Source organism: Rattus norvegicus, chromosome X (genome assembly GCF_036323735.1).
Source record: "Rattus norvegicus strain BN/NHsdMcwi chromosome X, GRCr8, whole genome shotgun sequence".
Lineage (NCBI taxonomy): Eukaryota > Metazoa > Chordata > Mammalia > Rodentia > Muridae > Rattus > Rattus norvegicus.
The window spans coordinates 111073715-111097119 of NC_086039.1; the positions used below are offsets into that span (position 1 = coordinate 111073715).

The 23405-nt window shown below is 45.1% G+C and overlaps 1 protein-coding gene across 9 annotated transcripts in view; it reads left to right on the forward strand.

The window, feature by feature from the left end:
• The first annotated feature begins 11115 nt into the window (after positions 1-11115).
• Positions 11116-23405, forward strand: part of Tmem164 (transmembrane protein 164) — a 160590-nt gene continuing 148300 nt past the window's right edge. The window contains exons 1-2 of one of the 9 annotated variants that reach the window (XM_008773426.3): positions 12008-12150; positions 12899-13558. In XM_008773426.3, coding sequence (XP_008771648.1) covers positions 13172-13558 — 387 coding nt within the window. In that variant the 5' untranslated portion in view covers positions 12008-12150; positions 12899-13171. The other 8 variants (XM_063280174.1, XM_063280173.1, XM_063280175.1 and 5 more) reach the window with 8 other exon arrangements.

Genomic DNA, 23405 nt, shown 5'->3' on the forward strand with positions numbered 1-23405 from the left:
AAGAAAATCATGTTAGTTTTGCTCTTGTGCCTCATACTGCAAAACCTATAGCCATAGTGACTAGTAAGTGTTTAATTCCAATGGAAAGGGCACTACATTTGTATATGAACAGGAAAGGAGCATACACATAATAGCTTATAATAGTCTGCATGGGTCTTGGAATGACTCCCCTGCATACAAGGACCACTGCACTTTCAATTACATGGTGATGCTGTCCAGTTAGGCTTTCCTGGACCATGCCAAGGACAGGGTAAATCCCAAAAGGTTCTCTGCTTTGTCCAGTATTCCTCAGCAACAGGTTTTGGCTCTGCTTGAACTCATGACATTTAACCACAGACTTTTCTTAAAAATCCCGGAAACAGAGACAGCTGCCTCACAGCTTGCTGATGTAAGCAGCCAAATAATTCCAACTTGAATTCCCAATGACAAGGTGAGTGGTAATTCAGGACTGTAAGGCAGCAAAATGTTCCATCAGTGACCTTGGGTATGGAATTAAGGAAAGTTTGCATTTGGAAGCTTGACGAATAATTTGCTAGTCTTTAACTTTGCTTCAACTTTGGTTTGCTCCTCCTAGATTATGAAGAAACTTTTTTTTTGGAGCTGGGGATCGAACCCAGGGCCTTGTGTTTGCTAGGCAAGCACTCTACCACTGAGCCAAATTCCCAACCCCATGAAGAAACGTTTTAAGAATGTCCATGTGTTTTTAAAGTTGCTTTCCATTGCACCAAAGTACTTTTTTAGTGGTTCTATCAACATTCTTATAGTATGTATATAATGCATGTAGCTAAAATAGTTTCCCTGTGAGAGCATCACCTTCTCCCACTATTGTAACATTTGGTGATAGCAGCCATCTTTGGAGCTGCTAAGTCAGCAATATTGTTAAAAGCCTTCTATGTATGCTGGAAAGATAGTACGTGCCTTTAGCACTTGGAAGACAGAGACAGATGGATATCTGTGAGTTCCAGGGTAGCCTTGTGTACATAACAAGTTCTAGGACAGCTAAGAAATACACAGTGAGACTGTTAAACCACAAACAAACAGAAAACAACAGCATGTGGTGATGGCTCAGACCTTTAATCCTAGGATTCAGGAGGCAGAGGCAGACAGATCTCTGAATTCAAGGACAGCCTGGTCTACAGAGTGAGTTCCAGGACAGCCAGGGCTACACAGAGAAACCTTGTCTCAAAAACAAACAAGGAAACAAACAACAAACAACCCCAGACAAACAAACAAGCAAACAAAAGCAATAACAAAAAAAACCAACTAAAAAAAGTCTTGGGTATGTTCATAATATTATTTACTCTGGGAATATTCTTGTAAAACAGGGAAATGTTAGGAGTTGTGTCTTACTTCCAGCTACAAGGAAAGCAAAGCAGGAAGTTAGTTAGGCAAGTCAGGGACCCAAGGTTTGGGTTGTTTATATCTCCTAAGACAATAATGTTTGTCTTAACTGGTGTCTCTGCTCTTATATTAGTAAATTTTCTTGTCACACTGGCCACATACCTGCCAGGAAGCAACTTAAGGAAGGATTTCCTTTGGTACCTGGTTGATGGAGATGGATTTCATCTTGATTTGGAAGGTGTGGTGGTGGCCATGGCTTGCAGATGCAACAGTGGGAGTTTGAGGCAGCTGTTTAGATCATGGGGAATGCAGTATTTGCATTTTTACATTTTTTTTATTTAGTCTGGGCCCCTAGTTGTCATGATGGTGTCTATTATATTCAGAGTTTTTCCTCCTCAGTACTCTTTGGAAATGCCTTCCTAGACATGTTCCAAGGTACCTATGTGTTTTCTAAATGCATTCAAGTCTGCCAGGTATAACAGCACACACCTTCAGTGTGCCAGCATTTGGGATTCAGGAGTAAACAAATCTCTGTGGGTTCAAGGCCAGCCTTGTCTACATAGTGAGTTCCAGGGCAATCACAGCTATGTACAGAGAAGCTGTGTCAAAACAAAATCCACTCGATTCAACAATGAGAGTTAATCTTCATAGCTGTTTTATCAAGGGATATGGTAAGGAGTAAAAAAAAATGTTACTGATGGAAGGCTCAAGTAGGTTAGAAGTCAGAGATCTAAGTAGTAAAAGAGACAAAACAGCCATAGGATGTTAGGTAACCATCTAGAGAAATTAGCTTGCTATCTGGAGACTGAAGAAGGCTCAGGAATAAAGTTCAGACATTGAAGGAGATGGTTGTAGATAGTGTGAAAACCAGGCAGCAGATGTAGAGCTCAGGTGTAGAGCATTTGCACACCATGCACAAGGTCCTGAGATTGATCCCTAGCACCACGAAATAAAATAACAGCCAGGGAAGGATATGGTAGCACGCACCTGTTACTTGGGAGCTACTTGGGAGGCTAAGGCAGGACAATCAGTTAGTTGTTTGAGGCAGGTAATGTAGTAAGATCATATTTCTTTAAAATGAAGCAATAGATAAAATGAACTGGGAAACAAAATGTGAAGATTTTTACTCTCTCAACCATTTTTTTCCCTTAATATTTTTTAGGTACTGGGAATTCAAACCAGCCGCATATATTTCCAACCCTATACTCTACTGCTGATGTACATCATAGCTGTTAATTAAAGGACTCTGCTGGTAATAAGAGCCCAAGTAACCATTATCTCTGTTGAAGATGTTGAATGGAGGGAAAGAGAAAGAATAAAGCTGTCTCAACATAACTGAAGCCTCTTTGTTTCTTTCTTTGTTTCTTTCTTTGTTTCTTTCTTTGTTTCTTTCTTTGTTTCTTTGTTTCTTTCTTTGTTTCTTTGTTTCTTTCTTTGTTTCTTTCTTTCTTTTTCTTTCTTTTAGTTTTGTGAGACTATATAAATCTGACTGGCCTGGAACTCACTATTTTCCACCAGGCTGGCCTTGAACTCACAGAGATCTGCTTGCCTTTGCCTCCTGAGTGCTGGAGATAGAGGCCTGAACCATCACCATGCCCTTGACTAAACCCATTCAACATGGTTCCGTGATTTTGACTGTGGATTTAGAAAGTCTGCAGATTTGATGGGTGTACACCTGTAACCCCAGCATTCTGGAGTCAGAGGCAGGATGATCATGTGTTCAAGGTTAGACTGAACTACATAGCAGGACCCTGTCTTTGGGAAGGAGAGAAGGCAAGGCCAGGATTTGCAGGAGATGGAAAGATGAAGGAAGGACAGGGAGGGTAGCAGTCTTTATTTTGTGGTGTTTTGGAGACAGCCAGGCTATTTTAAGTTCATCTTTGATGGGTGGGCGTTGTCTATTTGGAAGAAAGATAACTTTATTGTTAATTATAAAGGTGTACGTGAGGGGAGCAAACCTTATGAAGGAAATAGACTTGTTTGCCTCACTGTTGTTGAAAGTTTAAACAACATAGAGATGGCACAAGGAAAGGCCTCTTGACACACAGCTAAAGTTCATATCCCAGGAAGTGATCATGTGGCTAGACAGGGAACTAGAGGGAATGTTTATAGCTAGGCTTACTCCTTCTTGTGAACCCCTCCCTGGAGAGTTAATATAGAATTGTTCAAGAACTAAATCTTTACTAAGGGCAGATCCTCCAATGACTTATGGACCTCTTTCTAGGTCCCACCTCTTAAAAGTCCCATTCCTTCTCCTACATTACTACACTGAGGACCCAACCTCCATCATATTAAGCCTTGAAAGAGAAACTACACTCAAAACATTATACTGCCTCTTAAACAGCCCTCACCCACACCTCTTAGCCAAATATTGTGATCTTGGATAGGAAGCTGTGAGGATCAGAATTCTTCCTTATAAGAAACAATAACAAAATACAACACCCATTCATGTTAAAAAGTATTGGAGAGACTTGGAATTCACGGTCCATATCTAAATATAATAAAAAATCATACAGCAAACCAATAGCCAACATCAAACTAAATGGAGGTGAACTCAAAGCAATCCCATTAAAATCAGGGACAAGACAAGGTTGCCCACTCTCTCCCTACCTATTCAATATAGTACTTGAAGTACACCCCACCTGGGGATCCCTCATGTCTGCAGACACCAAACCCAACACTGTTGTGGTGGTCAAGTGGCACTTGCTGACACTAACTTGGTGTGGGGGTTCCTTGGGAGGTCCGACCAGCAACTGACCAATTCAGACGTAGATGCTTGGAGCCAACTATCAGACTGAGCTCAGGGAACCTGGTGGGGGAACTGGAGGAAGTACTGGAGGAGCTGAGGGGAATTGCAACCCCATTGGAAGAACAACATGGACTGACCTGACCACCCGGTTCTCCCAGAGTCTAGACCACCAACTAAGGAGTGTACCTGGAGGGATCCCTGTCTCCACATACAAATGTAGCAGAGGATGGCCTGGCCTGACAGCAATGGGAGAGGAGGCCCTTGGTCCCTGGCAGGTTTAATGTCCCAGTGTAAAGGGATGCTGGAGTGGTGGGGCGGGCAGGAGAGGGTGGGTGGGTGGGTGAGCACCCTCATACAAAGGGGAGGGGGGAGGGAGATTGTGGGATGGGGGTTGGTCAAGGGGCAACCGGGAAGTGCGATATCATTTAAGATGTAAAGAAATGGAATAATTAATTTAAAAAAGTAAAAATAAATGAAATAAAAAAATAATTCTCTGTGTGATCCCAAAGTCCATAACACTTAACTTTGTGCACCATACATCTTGCATTTACTTGGGAGAATAAGATTCTGGTGTTTCCCATGATGTGTAAGATTGATGTATTAGCAGGGTGTTCGAGTGGTTCTATGAGATGGCTATGGAGGCTCTGCTCATAGTATCAAGTATGAGAATAACACTGGAACCAAAGATCCAGGGGCGGGGGTGGAGAAGGGCTTCCGAGAAACAAACACTATTTCCCAGCAGTCTTATTAAAGCTCTGTGTTAGATGGATCCTGAGTGTGATAAAGTTTAGCATCCCCCACATTCAGCATTCATTTCTTATATAAGACCTGATCTGGCAGGGCATGATAGTACACACCTGAAATACTACCCTCCAAGAGCTGGTAACAAGAGGCATTTGAGTTCCAGGCTAGCCTGGGTTACATAATGAGATCTTATCACAAAAGGGAGCAACCAACAAACAAGACAAAAACCACTGTTCTAAAACAAAATAAAAGAAACAGCATGATTTTAGTCACTGTGGCTCACATCTGTAATTACAGAGCCTGAGGCTGAAGAACTGGCACAAGTTTGGGGCTACATAGTGAGTTCCAATCTGGCCTACACTGCAATGTGAGACCTTCTCTCAAAAGAGAAGGAGGGACAGCGTGAGCTAGGAAGGTGAGAGAGGAAGAGGGAAGGAGGGAGGGGAGAGAGAGAGAGAGAGAGAGAGAGAGAGAGAGAGAGAGAGAGAGAGAGTGTTTTGATGAACTTAGGAGACAGAATGTTGAGCAGAAGGAGCCAGTCACAATAGCAAAATGATTCCATTTGTATGGCATTCAAAGATAGGCCACATGAATAGTGATAGAAATCAGAGCAGTGGTTACCTCTAGGGTGAGAATTGATTGGAAGATCTGAATGGTGATTACAGGGGTGTATACATTTGTCAAACTCACCAAGCTGTACACTTAAGACTAATAATGCGTCTTCGTGGATGTCAGCTTGCCCTGGATAGAAAGAAAAAAAAAATTAAATGCTGTAATCTTTTTACAGAGAGCTAGCCATCTCTTTTCCTAAGAGCCTCTGAAGTACTGTCTCTGTGCCAAGGTCCCCTGAGAGGAAATACCATATATATGTTTAGATCACTAGCTATGGAGCCTGCAGATCTGGGACAAAATCTCAGTTGTGGCCCTTGGAGCCAGTATGATCTGAGTTTCCAATTTTCTGTCTGTAAAATAGGTATCACAGAATTAGGATATAACACACACACACACACAATACATACATATACTGTGGCTCAGGCTGTTTGCTCACGAAGTTTAAAAGTATTTTCTTAAATTTATGTATTATTTTATTTTGTGCATGTGCATATATCCACATGTCACGTGGTGCATATGCATATTTATGTGTCGGTCCAAAGATAGTAGAAATCAAATCTCTCCTACCATGCGAGTCCTAGGGATTGAACTCAGCTAGTTTAGGTAGTAAATGTTAGTGGCAAGCACCTTTATACCCACTGAGCTATCTTGTTAGCCCCTGTTTTATGTGTGCGCGCATGTGCGTGTACGTGGTGGGGGCTGAGCATGAAACCCAGGGCCCTGTATATTATGTATATTAGGCACCCACCACTGTACCACAAGTCAATTGGTTCTCTAACTTCAGTGACTAACCTAGTAGTTTTCTATCTTATTTTTTTATTCTATTGGTGTGATTGGCCTGGGGTATAAACCAATACTTGTATTTAGTTTTTACTACATTTACATATTTATTTGAGTGAATGTGCACGCATGCATTTGAGAACATGTGCATGCCACAGTACATTTGTGGAAATCAGAGGACAAATTGCAGGAATTGGTTCTTTTTCCACCATGTGCATCCCTAGGCTCAATCTTAGGTAGTCAGGCTTAGCAGCAAGCACTTTTACCTGCTGAGTCATCTCTCCAGCCCAAGAGTTGGTGTAGCCGAAGCTGATCACTATGGGCTTACATGCATTTGCACCTCTGAACAGCTACAGATGACTTTAGCTTTGTTTGAACTACTCCTGGGCCACCTCCAGCTTGACTGTGATTTGACCTGATTGTGGGTGACAAGGGAATGAAGAAGCCACAGACACAGACACAGAAAAGCTGGGGTCAAGTAGAATCTGATGGGGTGGTACCAACTACAGCAGTAGCTGGGAACCTCAGCTTGTGTATTATGTACAGCACAGGGAGGAAAAGTTAGCTAATCTCAGCAGGGGTTGTCTCTACTGAGCAGTCTCATGCTGGAAACAACAAGCAGGAAGAAGCTGCAGGATTTTTTTGTTTGTTTGTTTTGTTTTGTTTTTTCGCATACTGGCCAATCTTTAGTCCATACTTATATTTGGACCAGAGGAAGGAGGCTTTGCCATTTGCATGGGTCTGAAGCATTGGGTCCTTGACACAGGAACACACTCTTCTCTTAGGACTTTATTTGTTCTTTACACATTCAGTCATGGCTCCCTCGGCCCTCCACCTCCCAGATTTTCAATTTCCTTTTGTTTTGAGACAGGCTCTTGCTATAGAGCCCCAGCTGCCCTGGGGAAGGTTATGCAATACAATTTGGCCTCAAATCCCTGATGATCCTGCCTCAGTCTCCTGCTTTTTGGGATTATGGGTAAGAATTACAACATGCAGCCCTAACCTTGAATTTTTGTTGCTCCCCAACTCTTAACCTGTGTAGCTCAATCCTACAACAGGATTTGCTTTTATCTGCTTGGCTTTATATCCTTCCCCACACCAAGAATTGTTATTTAACCTTGTTTACAAGTGCTCTGTAGGGTGGATCTTAAGCTCCTTCAGGGCAAGAATTGCTCACAGGTCCAGAGCATTCTTCTGCATATTACAGAGGCTCCCTGACTATGTAGAGAATGAATGCTGGTGTTGAATGAATGGGAGGGGGAGAAACAGAAAGCAGACAGACCAAGACAAAGGCTTCTTCATTCTCCTTCATACACATGCAGTTTATTATTCCTGATAGCACTTCACAGACCATTGGGATTGTACATTGTTTTTTGCTTGCATTTGACACGTGGGTTGGTTGTGTGCCTTTTCCTGGGGTAGATGTGGGCAAATATCTCTTCATCTCAGATAAGGCATTAATGATAGACTAAAAAAAATCATTCCACTGAAGTCTAGCTTAGTGAACTAAGGAGTTTATTTGGGTCTGCTTACGGGCACATCGGTGACTCAAAAGCAGCTGCATCAGTGAAAAGCCCATCCCAGTGTGGGTGACAATAGAGTTCAAGCTACATCCCTGGACTTCATCCCACACAGCTTGTAGGCAAGTGTACTGAAGTCTACTCTTCCGGACAATAGTGTATATTGTGTACCTAACCTTGGGAGGTGGTCTGATTAATCTTGTTAACTTTCTGAGTTTTTCCCAGCCTTTTAAGAGTCTCCCTTCCCACTCTGGGAGGAGATGTTTCAATTGGGAGGAAATTGCTACACAAAAGAAGTTTCATTGTAGGTAGAAGGGCAGAAGTAGATTTTTCAAAGAGTAATACAGGAGGAGAAAGTTATATGTTCAAGTTTAACTTGAGAGACTAATAAGAGAAGGCACTGGCTGGTGTTACCTATATGCTCCAGTAGGTCACCTGAACTCATAACTGGGAAGTCACTTTGGCCCAAAGAATTTATGTGATTGTTTCTACAAAGAGAGAGGTGACTCATGTCACCAAACCAGGGGATCAACTGTCTGTCTTAAGACTCAAACAGGCCTGAGAAGACAGGGAGTCAGAGTTCATAGAATTAAACCCTTTTATGTCCAACAGGTTTCTTAGAGACTGTTTGCAAAACCCTCCCCAAGAAGCTAGGTAGACTTGCATGTCTTTAAGGCCAGCATTCAGGAGGCAGAGGCAAGGAGATCTGTGTATTCCAGGCCAACTTGATCTATGAACCTGAGTTCCAGGACATCCTGGGCTACATAAGTAGACGCTGTCTCACAAAAACCAAACAAGAATAAAACAAGACACAGGATCCCTCCCGCATACCAACTCCATCCATCCTTAGCTCTTCTCCCATTCACTTCACCACACCAACCAGGTGGTCCCTAAGCCCACGACTGCCCCACCACATGGCAATTCCCTGTACAGCCCACTCCTGCTTCCCACCTCCTGCCTAGCTTCCCCTCATCTCACTCTCCACCCTGCTGCCCCCAGAGGCCCCTGACAAGCCTCTCCAGCAACTGTTCTGTACTGCTCAAACTGCTAGTGCATACCAGGTTCTCTCTTCACTGTGGGCCACTAGGACTTCCTTAAAACCCAGTGAGATGGATTAGCAGGTAACGGCACTTTGCTGCCAAACCTGAAGATCTGACTCAGACTCTTGGGACCTACACCGTGAGAGGAGAAAACTAATTCTTGTCCTCAGACTTCCAAACACATGGCATGGCATTTGAGTGTCTCGTACTCACATGTAATAAACAATCAAACAAATAAATAAAATAATGCCCCCTTAAAAAGCAAAATTTGCTTCTTCTTGTCAAGGTTTGGAGATAAACAGGTTCTCCCAGCAAAGAAATGCCTAGACATTTGTCTGAAGATTTTTGTTGTTGTTTGTAAAATTTGACCCATCCCTTTTGTTCATTTCTTCCTTGCCTCTTTACCTATGGGGACAACAATTTCTTTGTATTTATTTGCTGTTTACTATGTATCACTCTGTTAGGGGCTGTGGGGGTTGTTTGTATAGAAATCATTAAGACCCTCCCATGCTGTCGGAAGAGCTGGGTGTGGGAGGCAGGACTCACCAAGAGAACAATGGAGAGCAGTAGGTAATTAAGAATAAAATAAGTAGTGCAGGCAACAAATGCTATAGAAGTTTGGAGGAGGGAGCTGGAGTTGGGTGGGGGATTGAGAAGAGTGTGATTTTCTGTGGGTTTTGGAGGGCGGCTTGTTTCTGCAGATGTGGGGGAGGGCACAGAATTGGAGTGTATATGCCCACACACTTAAAGGCACATGCAAATGCCTGGATTGTTGACAACAGGTAGCATTTAGTGGATACATTGCATGTATCAGAGACTAAGTAATGTTTTACAGAATTCAACTCATTTGAATGGGTACAGCCCTATGAATTAGAAAACATTATCTTTCAATTAATGGATAAGAAATAGAAACAATGAAAGGTTGATCAAATTATTTAAGGCCACAAAAGTAAATAGGGTTAGTTAGAATGTACAACTTTTCCTATTTTTAAAGATTCATTTATTTTTATTTTTTGTGTATGGGTGTTTTGCCTTCCTGTATGTTTGTGTACCACATGTGTGACCACAGTGACCCTGGTGATTACAGAGGCCAGAAGAGGATGTCAGATCCTCTGGAACTGGAGATACCGAAGGTCATAAGCCATCATATGGATGCTAGGTATTGAGCTCAGATCTTTTTCAAAAATAGCAAATACTGCTAACCACTGAGCCCTTTGTCCAGCCCAAAATGTACATTTAAAAAAACATCTGGTGAGGTTGTAAACAGATGGTTCAGCAGTTAAAAGCACTGGCAGAGGATCCAGGCATGATTCCTCACAACAATATGGTGACTCCCAAAATCTCCCTGTGGGGACCAGGGATGCAAGTGGTGCACAGACATGCATGCAGTCAAAAGTCTCATGCACATATATAATACAAAATAAATTAATAAAAAAGAAGAAAACTCACTTCATCTACCTATAAAAACAAGAAAAAGAGAAAGAAAAGAAAATGGAATTTATGGTTTAGGTCAGGAAGTTGGCCTGGTTCCAGTTATTAAAGACAGCCATTTTGCACACACAGAAGTGGCTAGGCCAAGTTCCCTACTGAAGGTCAGCTTGGAAATGAGAGAGATGAATGAAGCCATCACTGAGAGTTATATTGTCATTCTTACTTCTTTGAAGATAGGAACTTGAGGCCTCCAGATGTTACATTTCTGTGCTAGGAGCTTCGTTGCTTTGTTCTTTGGTCATATTGCTGAGATTAAGCAAAACACCTAAGGAGAGCCAATTGAGAGCTTCTGAACACATTCTTGTTTGTTGCCATTCTTTTTTAATTAGCCTCTTGACAAACATCCTGCCTAGGGTGGATGCTTCACAAAGCTTGAAGTCACACAAGCTTGTCTGGCTGCATTTGTTAGGTTGCAAAGGATCGGACAGTATTGGCCTGAAAATACACTAGACTGGATTTTACATTTTAAGACTGGCATAGAGCCAACATCTGAAAGTGTTTCCTAAGCAAGGTGCCCAACTGTGGTTTTTCTGGATATTCCTCTAACTTACGTGAATCTCCAATAAATATTAAACCGATATGAGGTACATTCTGAGTAGTTCTTTCCTTAATTACTAGTCCTTAGAAGAGCCAGTCCAGACACTAGGTAGAAAGCGGCAGAGAAGAGGGGCCCCCTGGACCCAGCTAGCACTCACTGGCTGTTCTATCCAAGGCGGGGCTAGGAAGCAGCTGCTCTTTCTCTTTGTGGGGTGGGGAGGGAAAGAGGTCAGGAGTAGCTTCTTTTCCTCCAGCTAGTCTATCACTGAAGGCGCGCTGTTGTCGGAAGGGGGGCGGGGAGGGAGATCGACGGAAGGAGCCAGCGAGGATTGTGTAGCAGGAGAGAGAAAAGCATAAGAGCTGAGTTAGATGGTGTCTGAGGAGAAGCCCCCAATTTAGGGGGCTGAAGAAGAAAGTGAGGCTGGGACAAGAAGGGTGAGAGATACTTTTCTGGTCTTTTATGAGTCTCCCATTTCAAGGCCGAAAGGGAGGAAGCAGGAAGTCCATACTCAGCACACTCCCCAAGCTAAAGCCTGTCCAGTAGTTTCACAGTGTTACTCCTAGAAGTTAGTGAGGGCGAGCGGATTGCCCAGTATGTGGTCAGGTATGCAAAGCAGTGGTCAGAGAACTGGGTCGCCGGAGGACTTAGTCCACCAGGCTTAGGCAGGGAGGCGGATTCAGTCACAGTGGCGAAGGAGCAAAACTGTACATGAGTGCACGCTCCGAGTGCAGAAGACCAGGCGGGGAGGAGGAAAGAGGCGGGGATGGGGCCTCGGGAGGGTAGCCGGGTGGAGAGGGGGGAAGTGGAGGAAGCAGGGCAGGAGGTGGACGGCGAGGACGAAGTGGGGGTAGGCTGTGGAGGGAAGGCTGCGAGGCGGGGCAGTGGTGGCTTGAGGACGTGTGTGTGTGTGTGTGTGTGTGTGTGTGTGTGTGTGTGTGTGTGTGTGTGTGTGTGTGTATGTAGGGGGTGAAGTAGACGGGAGGTGTGTGTGTGTGTGTGTGTGTGTGTGTGTGTGTAAGAAGGGGGGCGAAGTGTGTGTGTGTGTGTGTGTGTGTGTGTGTGTGTGTGTGTAAGAAGGGGGGCGAAGTGGACGGGAGGAGGGCCGAAGGTGGAGGGAGTTGGCGACGAGGGGGTGGAGAGAGGGAGGGGAAACCGGAGGAAGCGAGCGGCGGCTGCTGGGGGAGGAAGGCAAGGAGGAGGAGCCGTGAGCGGCGGCGCTGGCGGCTGCTGCTGCTGCGGCCGCCTGGGGAGCCCAGCCGAGTGCCGCCTGGGGCTGCAGGGAGTGCGGGGAGACAGAGAGTTCGGTGGAGCCCGGGCGGCGGAGCTGTGCGGCGGGTGAGTGGAACCCCAAGGGGACAAGACGGCCGGTCCTTGGGGGCCAGGCAAGGAGGAGCGGGAAGATGCAGCGGTGGTGGTGGGGCGGAGGGTGGCGGCCCCATGGCCCGGCCCCTGGATGGCCCCGGGTCCCCGCCCTCCCTCTCGGCTTCCTCCCGCCGCCCGCCTGCGCCTGGGGGGCTGGTCCCGGGCGGGCGGAGGGCTGAGGGTGGCGCTGGCCCGGAGGGCGGGCGAGAGGGGCCGGGGGGGTGGAGCTGGGGATTCGGGGGTGTACCCAGGGGCGGGAGGCTGGACCGGGACTGCTCTAAATTGGCTGGAGAGGGGGCCCCGTCGGCGGCGAAGTTGCTAGCTGGGGGCAGAGACGGCCACGCGGTTGCAGGAGTAAGACATCCCCCCCACCTCTTTCGTGGAGTGGCTGAGACGAGGAGTCCGGCGTCCCTGCCCTCCCCGTCGCCCTCCCCGCCTGCCCGGCCCTGCTAGCTCCCCTCCTAGCCCTGCTAGCTCCTCTCCTAGCCTCCGCGTGTCCCCTCTCTCTCACCCCCTTCTGCCTCCCGCTTGGCTCCCTCGGCAGTGCCGGGCCCCCTAGGTCCCAGTCCTGACCCTCTTGGCCTCCAACTTCCCTCGACCCGTGCTTGCTTGGCCACCACTCCCGTTCCCCTTTTCTTCCCTCGCTAGTTACCCCTCCCCGCTTCGTTAATTCCCGTGCAATTGCCTCTTTGAGACCTTTTTTTCCTCTCCTTCCTTTTAGATTGGCCAACGGCTCCTTTCAACCCTGCCTCGTTGGTGGCCACTGGAGAAGCGCGGGGGGCTCCCCAGACAGCCGTGGGGACAAGTTAGAGCCAGCACTTTACCCCGGGCCTCGCGTGTAGCTTTCCCTCCCCTGTTCTAGGTGCCCCAGTGTCCAGAGGGGGGGTGCGGGTGTGCCCTCCTTACATGTTCCACCGCCCGGGCAACCCTTCTGTCTCGTGTTCCATCTCGCTCTTGCTTCCTGTACCGTAGTCAAGTGGAGCCACTTTGCATCATGTCCCGGTATAGCTACCAAAGTCTCCTGGACTGGCTCTATGGGGGCGTCGACCCCAGTTTTGCAGGCAATGGGGGCCCCGACTGTGCTGCCTTCCTGTCTTGGCAGCAGCGGCTGCTGGAAAGTGTGGTGGTCCTGACCCTGGCCCTGTTGGAGATCCTGGTGGCCCTGCGGCACATCCTGAGGCAGAAGGAGGACGGTAGGGGTGGCCGTAGCAGCCAGCCACAGCAGGTGACCCAGCGGCCAGAGGAAGGCAAGGAGAGCCTGAGCAAGAATCTGCTCTTAGTAGCCCTGTGCCTGATCTTCGGGGTGGAGGTGGGCTTTAAGTTCGCCACCAAGACCGTCATCTACCTGCTCAACCCTTGTCACCTGGTCACCATGATGCATGTGAGTCTGTTGACTTTTTCCTGGGCAGCCTAAGTGATAAGTCATTTGCGTGCTCGGGACACTGTAGTGTAGAGCACTTCGTTCCCGTGGGAAGTGGGACCCTTAAACATGATTTTCCAACCAGCATCTGCCTTTGTGCTCATAACTTCGGCGTGGCGCAACGGGTCAGCCCTACAGTGGCGGTGAGAAACACTAGAAATGACTTGCACTCAGAGTCCCATGCCCCTCCCTCTCAGCTCTGCTGGGGCCTGGCCTTTTCACCAGCCGGAAGTCCAGCCCCAGCTAGGTGACCATTCAGAATCACGTCTGTGGCACATGTCCAGGTACTCATGCCTTTTGTAGTAATTTCCCAAGGAGCCTGGTGGCAGGCTTTCCTGGAGGTGGACACACAAGCTTTCTTGTCTCCACTGTGGTACATTGGGGAAATAATTTTAGGGGTTTCTCTTAATGACACTTTCATTTGGGAGTGAATGCTCTCAGGGTGAGATCACCTTTTGGGTTGTGAGACACTTGAGTAACCCAAAGCTCCTAAGATCCCAGGTTGGAGATCTCCATCCTATGTGAGAGGGTATTTACTTTTTTCAGATCTCTCCTCCATCTTGCCACTAGGAGTGTCTGTCCTATGGTCATGCTCCAAGGGAGCTCAAGAGAGCTGTTTTCTTTTGCTTTCCTGATCTCTACCCATTAGCTATGCTAAGGCAAACAAATGGGATTGATAGGGGAAATTACCAGCTAGGTACCAGTAATCGTCTGTGAGGACCCAAGAGGGAGATTTTCTTTACTCAGCCTGCTCCAGGATGGTCTGAAGCTATAAATTCATGGAGCATGAGGAGAAAAGGAAGAAAGGGAAGGCAATCAGGTCTTTTGAGATTCCAGGCTGTGGAAAACTTTGTGTGTTTTACTGGGAGTAGTTTGGAGGCTGGCCATCAGCATCTTTATTGCTTTTATGTTTGTTGAAAGGTATTCTCAGGAGGATTGTGACAACCCTGCATAGGGATGGAGGTTGAGATCATTATCCTCATGTTATAGGTTTCAGGATAGAGGTCACTTGCCTCAAGGCAAAGAAAAAAAAAGGATTAGCATCAGGGACCAACCTCAAACCCACACTCCTTCAGTCCTAAACCAGGGGTGGCTGAGGGTGATGAGGCCTTCCTGTAGAATTTGACTGTGTAGTTGTGGCTCAGATGTTTGCTAGCTCCCCCTTCCTAAAAATCCATTTGTTTACCCATCCTTGGCCTCAGTGGAGAATGACCTTGGCCCCTTGGCATCTTGCAGAAGTGTAGATAACTCTTGAATAAAAGTGGTGTTATCGATCAAGCCACTAAAAGCATGGAAAAGAGATGGGGTGAGCAGCGGTTTTGTTTTTTGTTTTGTTTTGTTGCTTTTTTTGTGGGTTTTTTTCTTCTTTTTTTGAGAGATTTTTGGGAAGGGGTGCCATCATTCACAGTAAAGTCCAGGCTTGTCTTAGCTAGACCTTCTGTGCTAATTTGACCGGTCCTCTTTCTTTCTTTTAAATGAATGGCCTTTTTGTTAATGAGGGGAAACTACACATCTGAGCTTCTGTTGTGTGTGCCTCTTCAGACAGGAGTGCAGGTGGTCGGTCAGAGGGTACTTCTACAAAGAGGTCTGGAGGCCTCTGGCAACCACAGATCTAGAAGGTCAACAAAGGGCTAAATTCAGCCTCACTGGAGCTGTTTCTGGTGTGATGACCTCAAACCTGGAAGCGCCATGGCTTTTAACTAAAAGGTTTTAGAGGCTCTTAAAAGACTCAGGAGACCTGGAATTAATTAGTCGTATGGCTTTGGGGAAAGTACCCTTTCTGAGCCTCAGTTTCTCTACCTGTAAGATGAGACAAGAGTTGGACTCCTAGCCTTAACAGTCTGTTCTGTGATTTGTTTTGCTCCATAACCATTGGGTATATAACAGAGACACTTTGAAAGGCTTTTGACCTCCTTATGCAAAAAAGGGAAACTGGTCCCTGGGGAACTCAGGTAGCTACCTAGTCCACCCTTAGCTTTTGCTCCACATGGCTCTCAGTAAAATCTTCCCGGCGACACTTGGGTCACATGCAAAGCATGGTGGCACTTGAGGGACAGATAGATGTTTGCGGGACTAGCAGCTGATTTTTGTCCCCCTGTGAGTGTTTTTTCCTCCTCTCAGATTATGCCCAACAGCTATAGGGTGAAGGCAGAGAAATGAGTCCTGCTGTTACATTCTTGCAGTGTCCTGTACTCCTTTGTCCTCTATTCCCAATCACTGCTTTAACCTAGTAAGTAAGGTTCTACGCTTTGATGCATCTAACTTTCAATGCCTTCTGTGTGCCTCTTCTAAGAAGCAGGACTGTGGATTTTTTTCAAGTTGATGAAAGTCAGTTATAAAAAAAAAAACACATTAACGTCGGATGGTTGCAGTCAGTGTTCTGTTTTGGATGCAGGAATGACTAATGATAGTTTGGAAGACAACTAACACCTTACATTTATCTAGCATTTTAGTGCTCATAAAGCACTTTCATATGTATTAATCTTATTCAAGGTTCTGATAGATCAGCTTAGGCCTGGAGAAAGTGATGTTAAAATGTTTCCTGTGACTGTGTCTATTGCAAAGGGGAGATATCATGAATCAGGAGATGCTTTTTGCAAAGGAATTAGCTGAAATTAGGCTATAACATAGTAACAGGCCGTGGAGATGGGAGTTGAAGTGAAAAGGAGTTTCAAGGTGAGCATGCTCAAGCTTTGATACTATCCGCTGTCTAGGGTGTGGCTTTGTAGAAAGATCTTTTCTAGGAAAGTCAGTTTTAGTATGTAACAAGGGCTGTGTTACTTTAGGCCAGGAAGTAGAGGAGTTGGAGGGAAATTGATTCCTTTCTCCAGCTCTCATTTTTCAGTCTGCAAAATATTCATTTGCAACGCCTTGTTACACAGACCCTCGTCACAGCCACGCTGTGTTGGGTGGCTGCCAACTGTAGTAATATAAGGAAGGCCATAACTTGTGTCTGGATTCTGTCCCTGATTAACATTCCTGCTGTTGAATTTCTTTTTGGTCTCATGCGATTTCTCCGAGGTTTGAGGATGGGAGACTGTATAGGATTGCACCAGTTCCCAGCCATTGGGCTGTTTACCAAAAATCTCGCTGCTGCAACTTAGTGGCGCAGGTGGCTTTAACTCTCAGCTGCCACAGTGGGAATCTGGGATTAGTCAGAAGAGATTCTTGTAGCTGTTTAAGTCTGGGGGGGGGGGGGAAGCTACAGTTTCTCAGCAGAAGAGTTAAAATAAATGCCAGACAATCTAGACGTGATGGCGAATGTCTGCGATCTCAGCACCAGGACATTTTGGTAAGACAGCAAGTTCAAGGCCAGTCTGGCCTACATAATAGGACTGTCAAATTGAAACAAAACAGTCTGGCTCATTGTGTTGTAAGGAATAGGGATCTACGACTACCTTTAACTTATAGACTCTTGTCTGTCAGTCTGTCTGTCTTTCTTTCTTTCTTTCTTTCTCTTTCTTTCTTCCTTGCTCTTTGTTCTTTCTTCGTTCTGAACACATCTTAACTTACTTTATTTTCCCAGAATCTAATTATGTTGTGTTTATTTTAAGAACTTAATGAAAAGATCTCCTTTTTCTATGCTTTGTTTAATTGCTAAATTCCTGTGGGCTCTGCATGTGTCTGTAGTAACATCTGATTAGGCACTGAACTTAGCCAGGTACAACATATGCAGTTTAAGCTTCAGTGCCTGCACACCTGAAGCAGGCCAGGCATTTAACAAACTATCATTTGTGATAATTGACCTGTAGCTTCTAGCCAATAGTTTTTATTTTAATTTTGTCAGTAATGCTGAGATTTTTCTCATTTTGTAAATTTATTTTATTATTATTAGTGTGTATGTGTGTGTGTGTGTGTGTGTGTCTGTGTGTCTGTGTGTCTGTGTGTGTGTGTGTGTGTGTGTCTGTCACTGAACACACATACCACAGTGCAGGTATGGAGGTCAGAGCACAACTTCCAGATGTTAGTGATCTGAAACATCTACTCTAGGACCTAAAAATAGAGCTCAGGTTGACCAGCTCTCACGGCAAGCACTTTTATTCTTTGAGTCCCCTCTGCAGCCTAGCCCTCTCTTTTTAGAAGAATTGTGTTTGTTATTACATGCTCTGCCTTTTAAAAATATAATACGTTAGAGGTTTGATTTCTACCAGATAGGACTTTCCTGCCTTGAGTTTGCTAAAAGTTATCCCCCACTTCTTTCTCTCTTTTACCTTTCTTTTTTTCCTGTCTTTCCCTCCCTACTTCCCTCCTTTCCTCCTCTCCTTCCTTTCTTCTTCTTCCTCTTCCTCTTCCTCCTCTTCCTCCTCCTCCTCCTCCTCCTTTGACCCCCTCCTCCTTCCTTTTTTTTTTTTTTTGTTTGACACAAGAACTGACCATTCCACTCTTGCTGGCCTGGAGCTCACTTTGAAATAAAGATGGCCTAAAATTCACGGGCCTTTGACTCCTGAGTGATGAGAATAAAAGTGCGCCCCCCTCTCCCCTTCTAAAAGTATGCAGTGGTTTGTTAGTCACAGGTTCTGAGCTTTGGGCTGGGCTGGAGCCCAGTAGGAAGAGTACTTATTTTGCATGCATAGAACCCTAGGCTTGATCTTTTCCCCCCAGCACTTGATAAACCAGGCATAGGGGCACATGCCCCATAATCATAGTACTGGGGAGGTACGGACAGGAAGAGTTAGAAGTTCAAGGTTACCCTTAGCTGCATAGCAAGACTGAGGCCATTCCGGGATATATGAAACCCATGTCAAAAATTAAAACAAACGTAACTGCACTTTTGGTGATATCCTCTGTGACTTGAATACTCAGTGGTACAGTTCTACAGACTGACTGATGGATTTGTTTAGGAGAAGAGAAAACCTGACAAAGACTTGAGAATGAGGATTTCTGTTTTCCCCCTTGACTTCACATGAGACACAGCTCCTCATTCCCCATCTGTTGTCTGGAGCACTGATCACCGTTCCTATATGGGACCAATGTTCATGGGTAATGGGTATAGTGAGGGATCCGGGAGTTGGCTGACAGTTTATCACATGGGCTGTGTCCTTTGTCATGCGACCAGTAGAATTAATGTTTATATGGGTCTCGGCATTGAGGCATGACATTATTTTAGTTTGTTTTAGTCTTCTCTCCAGAGAAGATTGCAGAGAACTTCTCCATCTTTCATTGTCGGCAGTCTTTAGGAAACTACATTTATTATAAATAGAGGTGCTGTGGATTGGCGAATTAAGCATCTCCATCTAACACTGGAGTTGAGTATTATTGGTGCGGATGTCTTTCTGTGGGAACCTGAACAGATTATTTAACCCTTTGCTTTCTAGCTCTTTGCCATGAAAATGAACACAGGGAAAGTAAAGCTTTTTAATCTGCTAATTGCCTGTGCAATCACTTACCCAGCTGGGCAAAGCTCATCAAAATGGCAAAGGACCAATATGTTCTTGCGTTCGACTCAGCTCCTTTTCACTTTTCCCGATGGCTACCAAGAGCCGTTTTTTCGAATAATCCCTGTTGCTTTTCTCTGGATCCTTGCCCAGGTTCTCATACCCTTGTAATGCACAGCCTGCAAAACTGGCCACTGTAACTCTTTGCAGAGGTCCAGCCTGTACCAAGCAGAGAGGAATGCCTTTTCCTCTCAGCCTTTTCATACCTCTCAGCTTTTTCATACTGTGCACCTGTGAATACCACCCAGCACCATCCTGCCTGCTTTCAAACAGCGGTATGTTTCTGGCTTCTGCTCAGTTTCCCATTGCAGCCTTACTGAATTTTTATTAACTTTTTTTTCTTTTTTTTTTTTCTTTCTTTTGGAGCTGGGGACCGAACCCAGGGCCTTGTGCTCACTGAGCTAAATCCCCAACTCTTTTTATTAACTTTTTATAACATACACACACACACACACACACACACCCCGCTCTCTCAGTCTTCACGGGGGTTTGTTTTGGATCCTTTCCCTCTGTGAGTTCTCCTCTGAGGATTCTCCTCTTTGAAACCTTTCTAGATGATCCTGACCTGACTCCAATTATTCGAATCATTCTATTAAAATCCTTTGTCCTCCTTTCCCAACCCTCTCAGCACTTCTCAGAATATTGGGAAAGGGGTTGGGTTATAGTGTGGCAGCAGAGTGCGCTTAGTATGCGTTTTGTTTATTTGGTGAGGGTTCTTGTTTTGGCATGCTTCCTCAGTTTCCACCATTGCAGTAGGAAAAGCCACATAATAGCTTAATTCCATGCAGACCCGAGTGTACCGATGTTGTGGTCCTGGAGACAAAGTGACTGACACACTTGAAGGTTTGTTTTTTCCGTCTCTCCTGGTGGGCCTCGTTCCCTTCTGATCTCATGGACATGGTTCATATGTCTCTTGTGCCCAAGAAGTGAGTCTTCTGATAGGTTTTTCAAATGGCCAGAGGGTAGAGGCAGGCTCCATTCTAGAGCACACAAGTCTCATAGAATTTCCACCATAAAGAGCTGGTTATTAAAACCATGGCCCATTCTGGATCCGATGGTGGCCTTCCTCCTGGTGAGGAAAAAATGCTGTTGGACCTTTGTCTTTGTCCCTTGGTAGACATCTGGGCATGACGATGGAAATGTCTTGTTTTAATAGATAAATAAAGAGAATGTCGTTAGGCCAGTGACTCACTTTTCCTTTCTCCTGGTCCCTTTAGTGACACCTCATTGTCTTTTTGTCTACTTGAAATATTCTCAATGAGAGCCAAGTTTTTCCTCTTGTCCTTGTCTTTCATATCTTTATTATTATCATTTATTTTGCAGTGCTGGGGCATAGACTGCATACTTTGTGTGTACTGGACAAGCGTCACCCCAGTGAGTTATCCCAAAGCCCCCTTTTGTTTCTTTTACTTTTTCTTTTCTTTGTGCTATGCATATACATTGAGGGTACGTCAGTCTCAGAGGCCCCTAGCTGGCCAGGCTGAACAGACATGAAGAGGTGTAGATACAGAGAGTAGTGATTATCTTGTTATAATGTAGATGCTGAACTCCCTCTAGAACCACCTAAGCAGGTCCAAGATAGCGAATGATGGCAGTATGTGGTTTTGATTTTCTTTTTCTTTTTAAAAAATTTTTTTCTTACTATTTTTTGAGCCAGCATCTTCCTATGTAACCCTGACTGCCCTAGAACTCACCAAGCTCTGCTTGCCTGTGCTTCCTTAGTGCTGGGATTTAACATCCTACCATAAGGGGTGGGTCTGGCATTCTAAATACTATTGGGTGTTGGGGGGTTGAGATACTGGCTCCCTATGTAGCTCTAACTGTCACTATGTAGCTCACTATATAGACTGGGTTGGCCTTGAACTCACAGAGGTCTGCTTGCTTCTGCCTCCCAAATGCTAGGATTAAAGGCATGTGTCACTACACCCTGCTAGGCATTCTGAATTTTAAAGAAACTCCTTGGCGGGCTGGGGCTATAGGTCCCCTTGGTAGAATTTCTGCCCAGCATGTACAGTACTGTGTCATCAGCTGTAGTGGTCAGACCTGTAATCCCAGCACTCCAGAGGTGGACTGTCTCTCCCGAAAACAAAACTCCCTCCAAACTAAACCAAACTCCCCTAGTCCAGCTTCCCATGTCTGGGAGCTGAAATAGTAAGTGGGAAGATGGCTCAAGTACTTCACTTCTGATTGTTGTGAAACTGGGCAGCCTATGGGCAAGGCATTTAGACTTCTGGTAGTGGTGTGTATGGTTTGGTAGGACAGACTGTGTAAGGTAGTTCTTGTAGTTACGTAGTTTGTGTAGGTGTATAGCATAAGTGACAGGATAAGGTCATCCAATTTTCTAAGGTGAGTTTTAAGGAAGTTATTACATCATTAGAGGATTTTGAGTAGGACTTTGTCATTTTCTAGTTCTTTTTCATTCTCCTTTAAGCCAGTAGGTTCTCCCAGCTGCCAGGAGGCCCATTTTGACACCAGGTTGTTGCATCCTAGCTCTCTGTATGTGAGACTCTTGTAAGTGGTTGTAAGGATTTATTCCTTCTTAATTTTTTGAGATTTTTAACTTTATGTGTATGGATAATTTGCCTGCATGTATGTCTCAGCTGCGTGTACGTCTAGGTACCATGTGTGTGCCTTGTATGTGCTGGAAGCCAGAAGAAAGTATGGGGTCCCTGGGGGCTGCAGTTACAGATGGTTGTGAGCTACCATGTAGAGAACGTTGGTAACTGAACCTGGATCCTTTGCAAGAGCAACTTTTGAGCCATATCTCCATCCCCAAATCTGTTAATTTCTATATTTATTTAATAAACATTTATGAATGTCTGTTGTATGCCAAATATTGGAGCCAGGCACTGGAGGTTTAACAATAACTGATAATCAGGGTTGGGTCTTATGTGATTCATAGTTTAGATGAGAAAGATAAGACAGTGGATCAACTCATGTATAGTGTTTATGTGTAGAGCCATACATAGAAGGGGAAAGTGTTTTTGAGAAGGCATTTAAGGAACTTTTTTCCTTTGAGGTGACATTTGATTTGAGCTTGCTCATGTAGGAAGCACATTAGCTTTGTGAGAGCAGGGGTCTTTCTCTTGTTCTCTGTTTACATACCTAGAATGAGGCCCAGCAAAGAGGGAAAGAAGTGAATGCTAGCTAAGAGGCACAATGTATGAGCCAGTCATGGGAGCACAGGTCCTCTATTCACAGCACTGAAGAGGCAGAGGCAGGCATTATTTTTTAAGTTTTAGGGTAGCCTGTTCTACATAATGGGTTCCAGGCCAACCAGGGCTATTTATATAGAGATCCTGTCTTTAAAAGGAGAGTGAGAAAGAAAGAAAGAATAATGGATGGATGAATGTGTGAAAGGCTGAGGGTGCTTATCATATTCAAGGCCCTCAATTTGACCCTGACCCCTGCCAAAACAAAAGCAAAAAATCGTTGACACAGTGCTGTTGGCTCCTTCACAGTATCTCAACTGTAACCTGAGGCTATCGGGGCCACATTGCCTGTTTCTTCCTGGCTAAGGCCAAGTGAAGCTTTCAGAGTGCTTTATCATTTATTGGCCCTTGATTACAGTCCCAGATGTTCATGCAATAAGAAGGTTATGTTCTGTGCTCTATCCCAAGGAAGACCCATGCTGTTCTCAAGGACAGGTGAAGAACTTTGAGGTAAGTTAGCAGAGATTAGTGGAGATAACATGCACCCTACGGGCAACCTAGATTCATGAGATGGGAATGAGCTAGCTTCACAGAAGAATTCTGTGAAGCTTTTGTCCTTCCCCTCCTTCCTTCCCTCCCTCCTTCCCTTTTTTCAAGACTTTTCACTTTCCTACCTTTTTCATAGTCCTTCTTTCCCATTTCCTGTCTTTTTACTGAACAACTCCATTCAAGTTGACCTCCTTCCAGAGTATTTCATGCTCTAACACTCTGCCTTCTACAATGTCACATGCCCATTTCAGGACTCAGCAGGTAAAAGCACTTGCTGCTAAGCCTGCTGATTTGGATTCGATCCCTGGGACTCTGATAATGGAAGAAGAGAACCAACCCTGCAACTGGTCTTCTGACCACACTAAGTAAATAAATACAATAAAAACAAGTCTCATTTCAGTTCACAGCGTGACATGTTAGGGGGAACTGGGCAGAACAAGCATCCAATGAAAAGGGTCATATGGACAGATTCTATTGGCTATCTGGGAAAGAGTGAGTTTTTCTCAAGTTTTTTTCGGTTTTAATATATTATCTTTCAGCATTTTCTGTAACTTGGACTTTTTGGATGTTTTATTTTTGGTGTGTGTGTGTGTGTGTGTGTGTGTGTGTGTGTGTGTAGGTACATGTATGAAAAGTGCATGTGTGGGGATCATAGGGCAGCTTTGGGAGTTG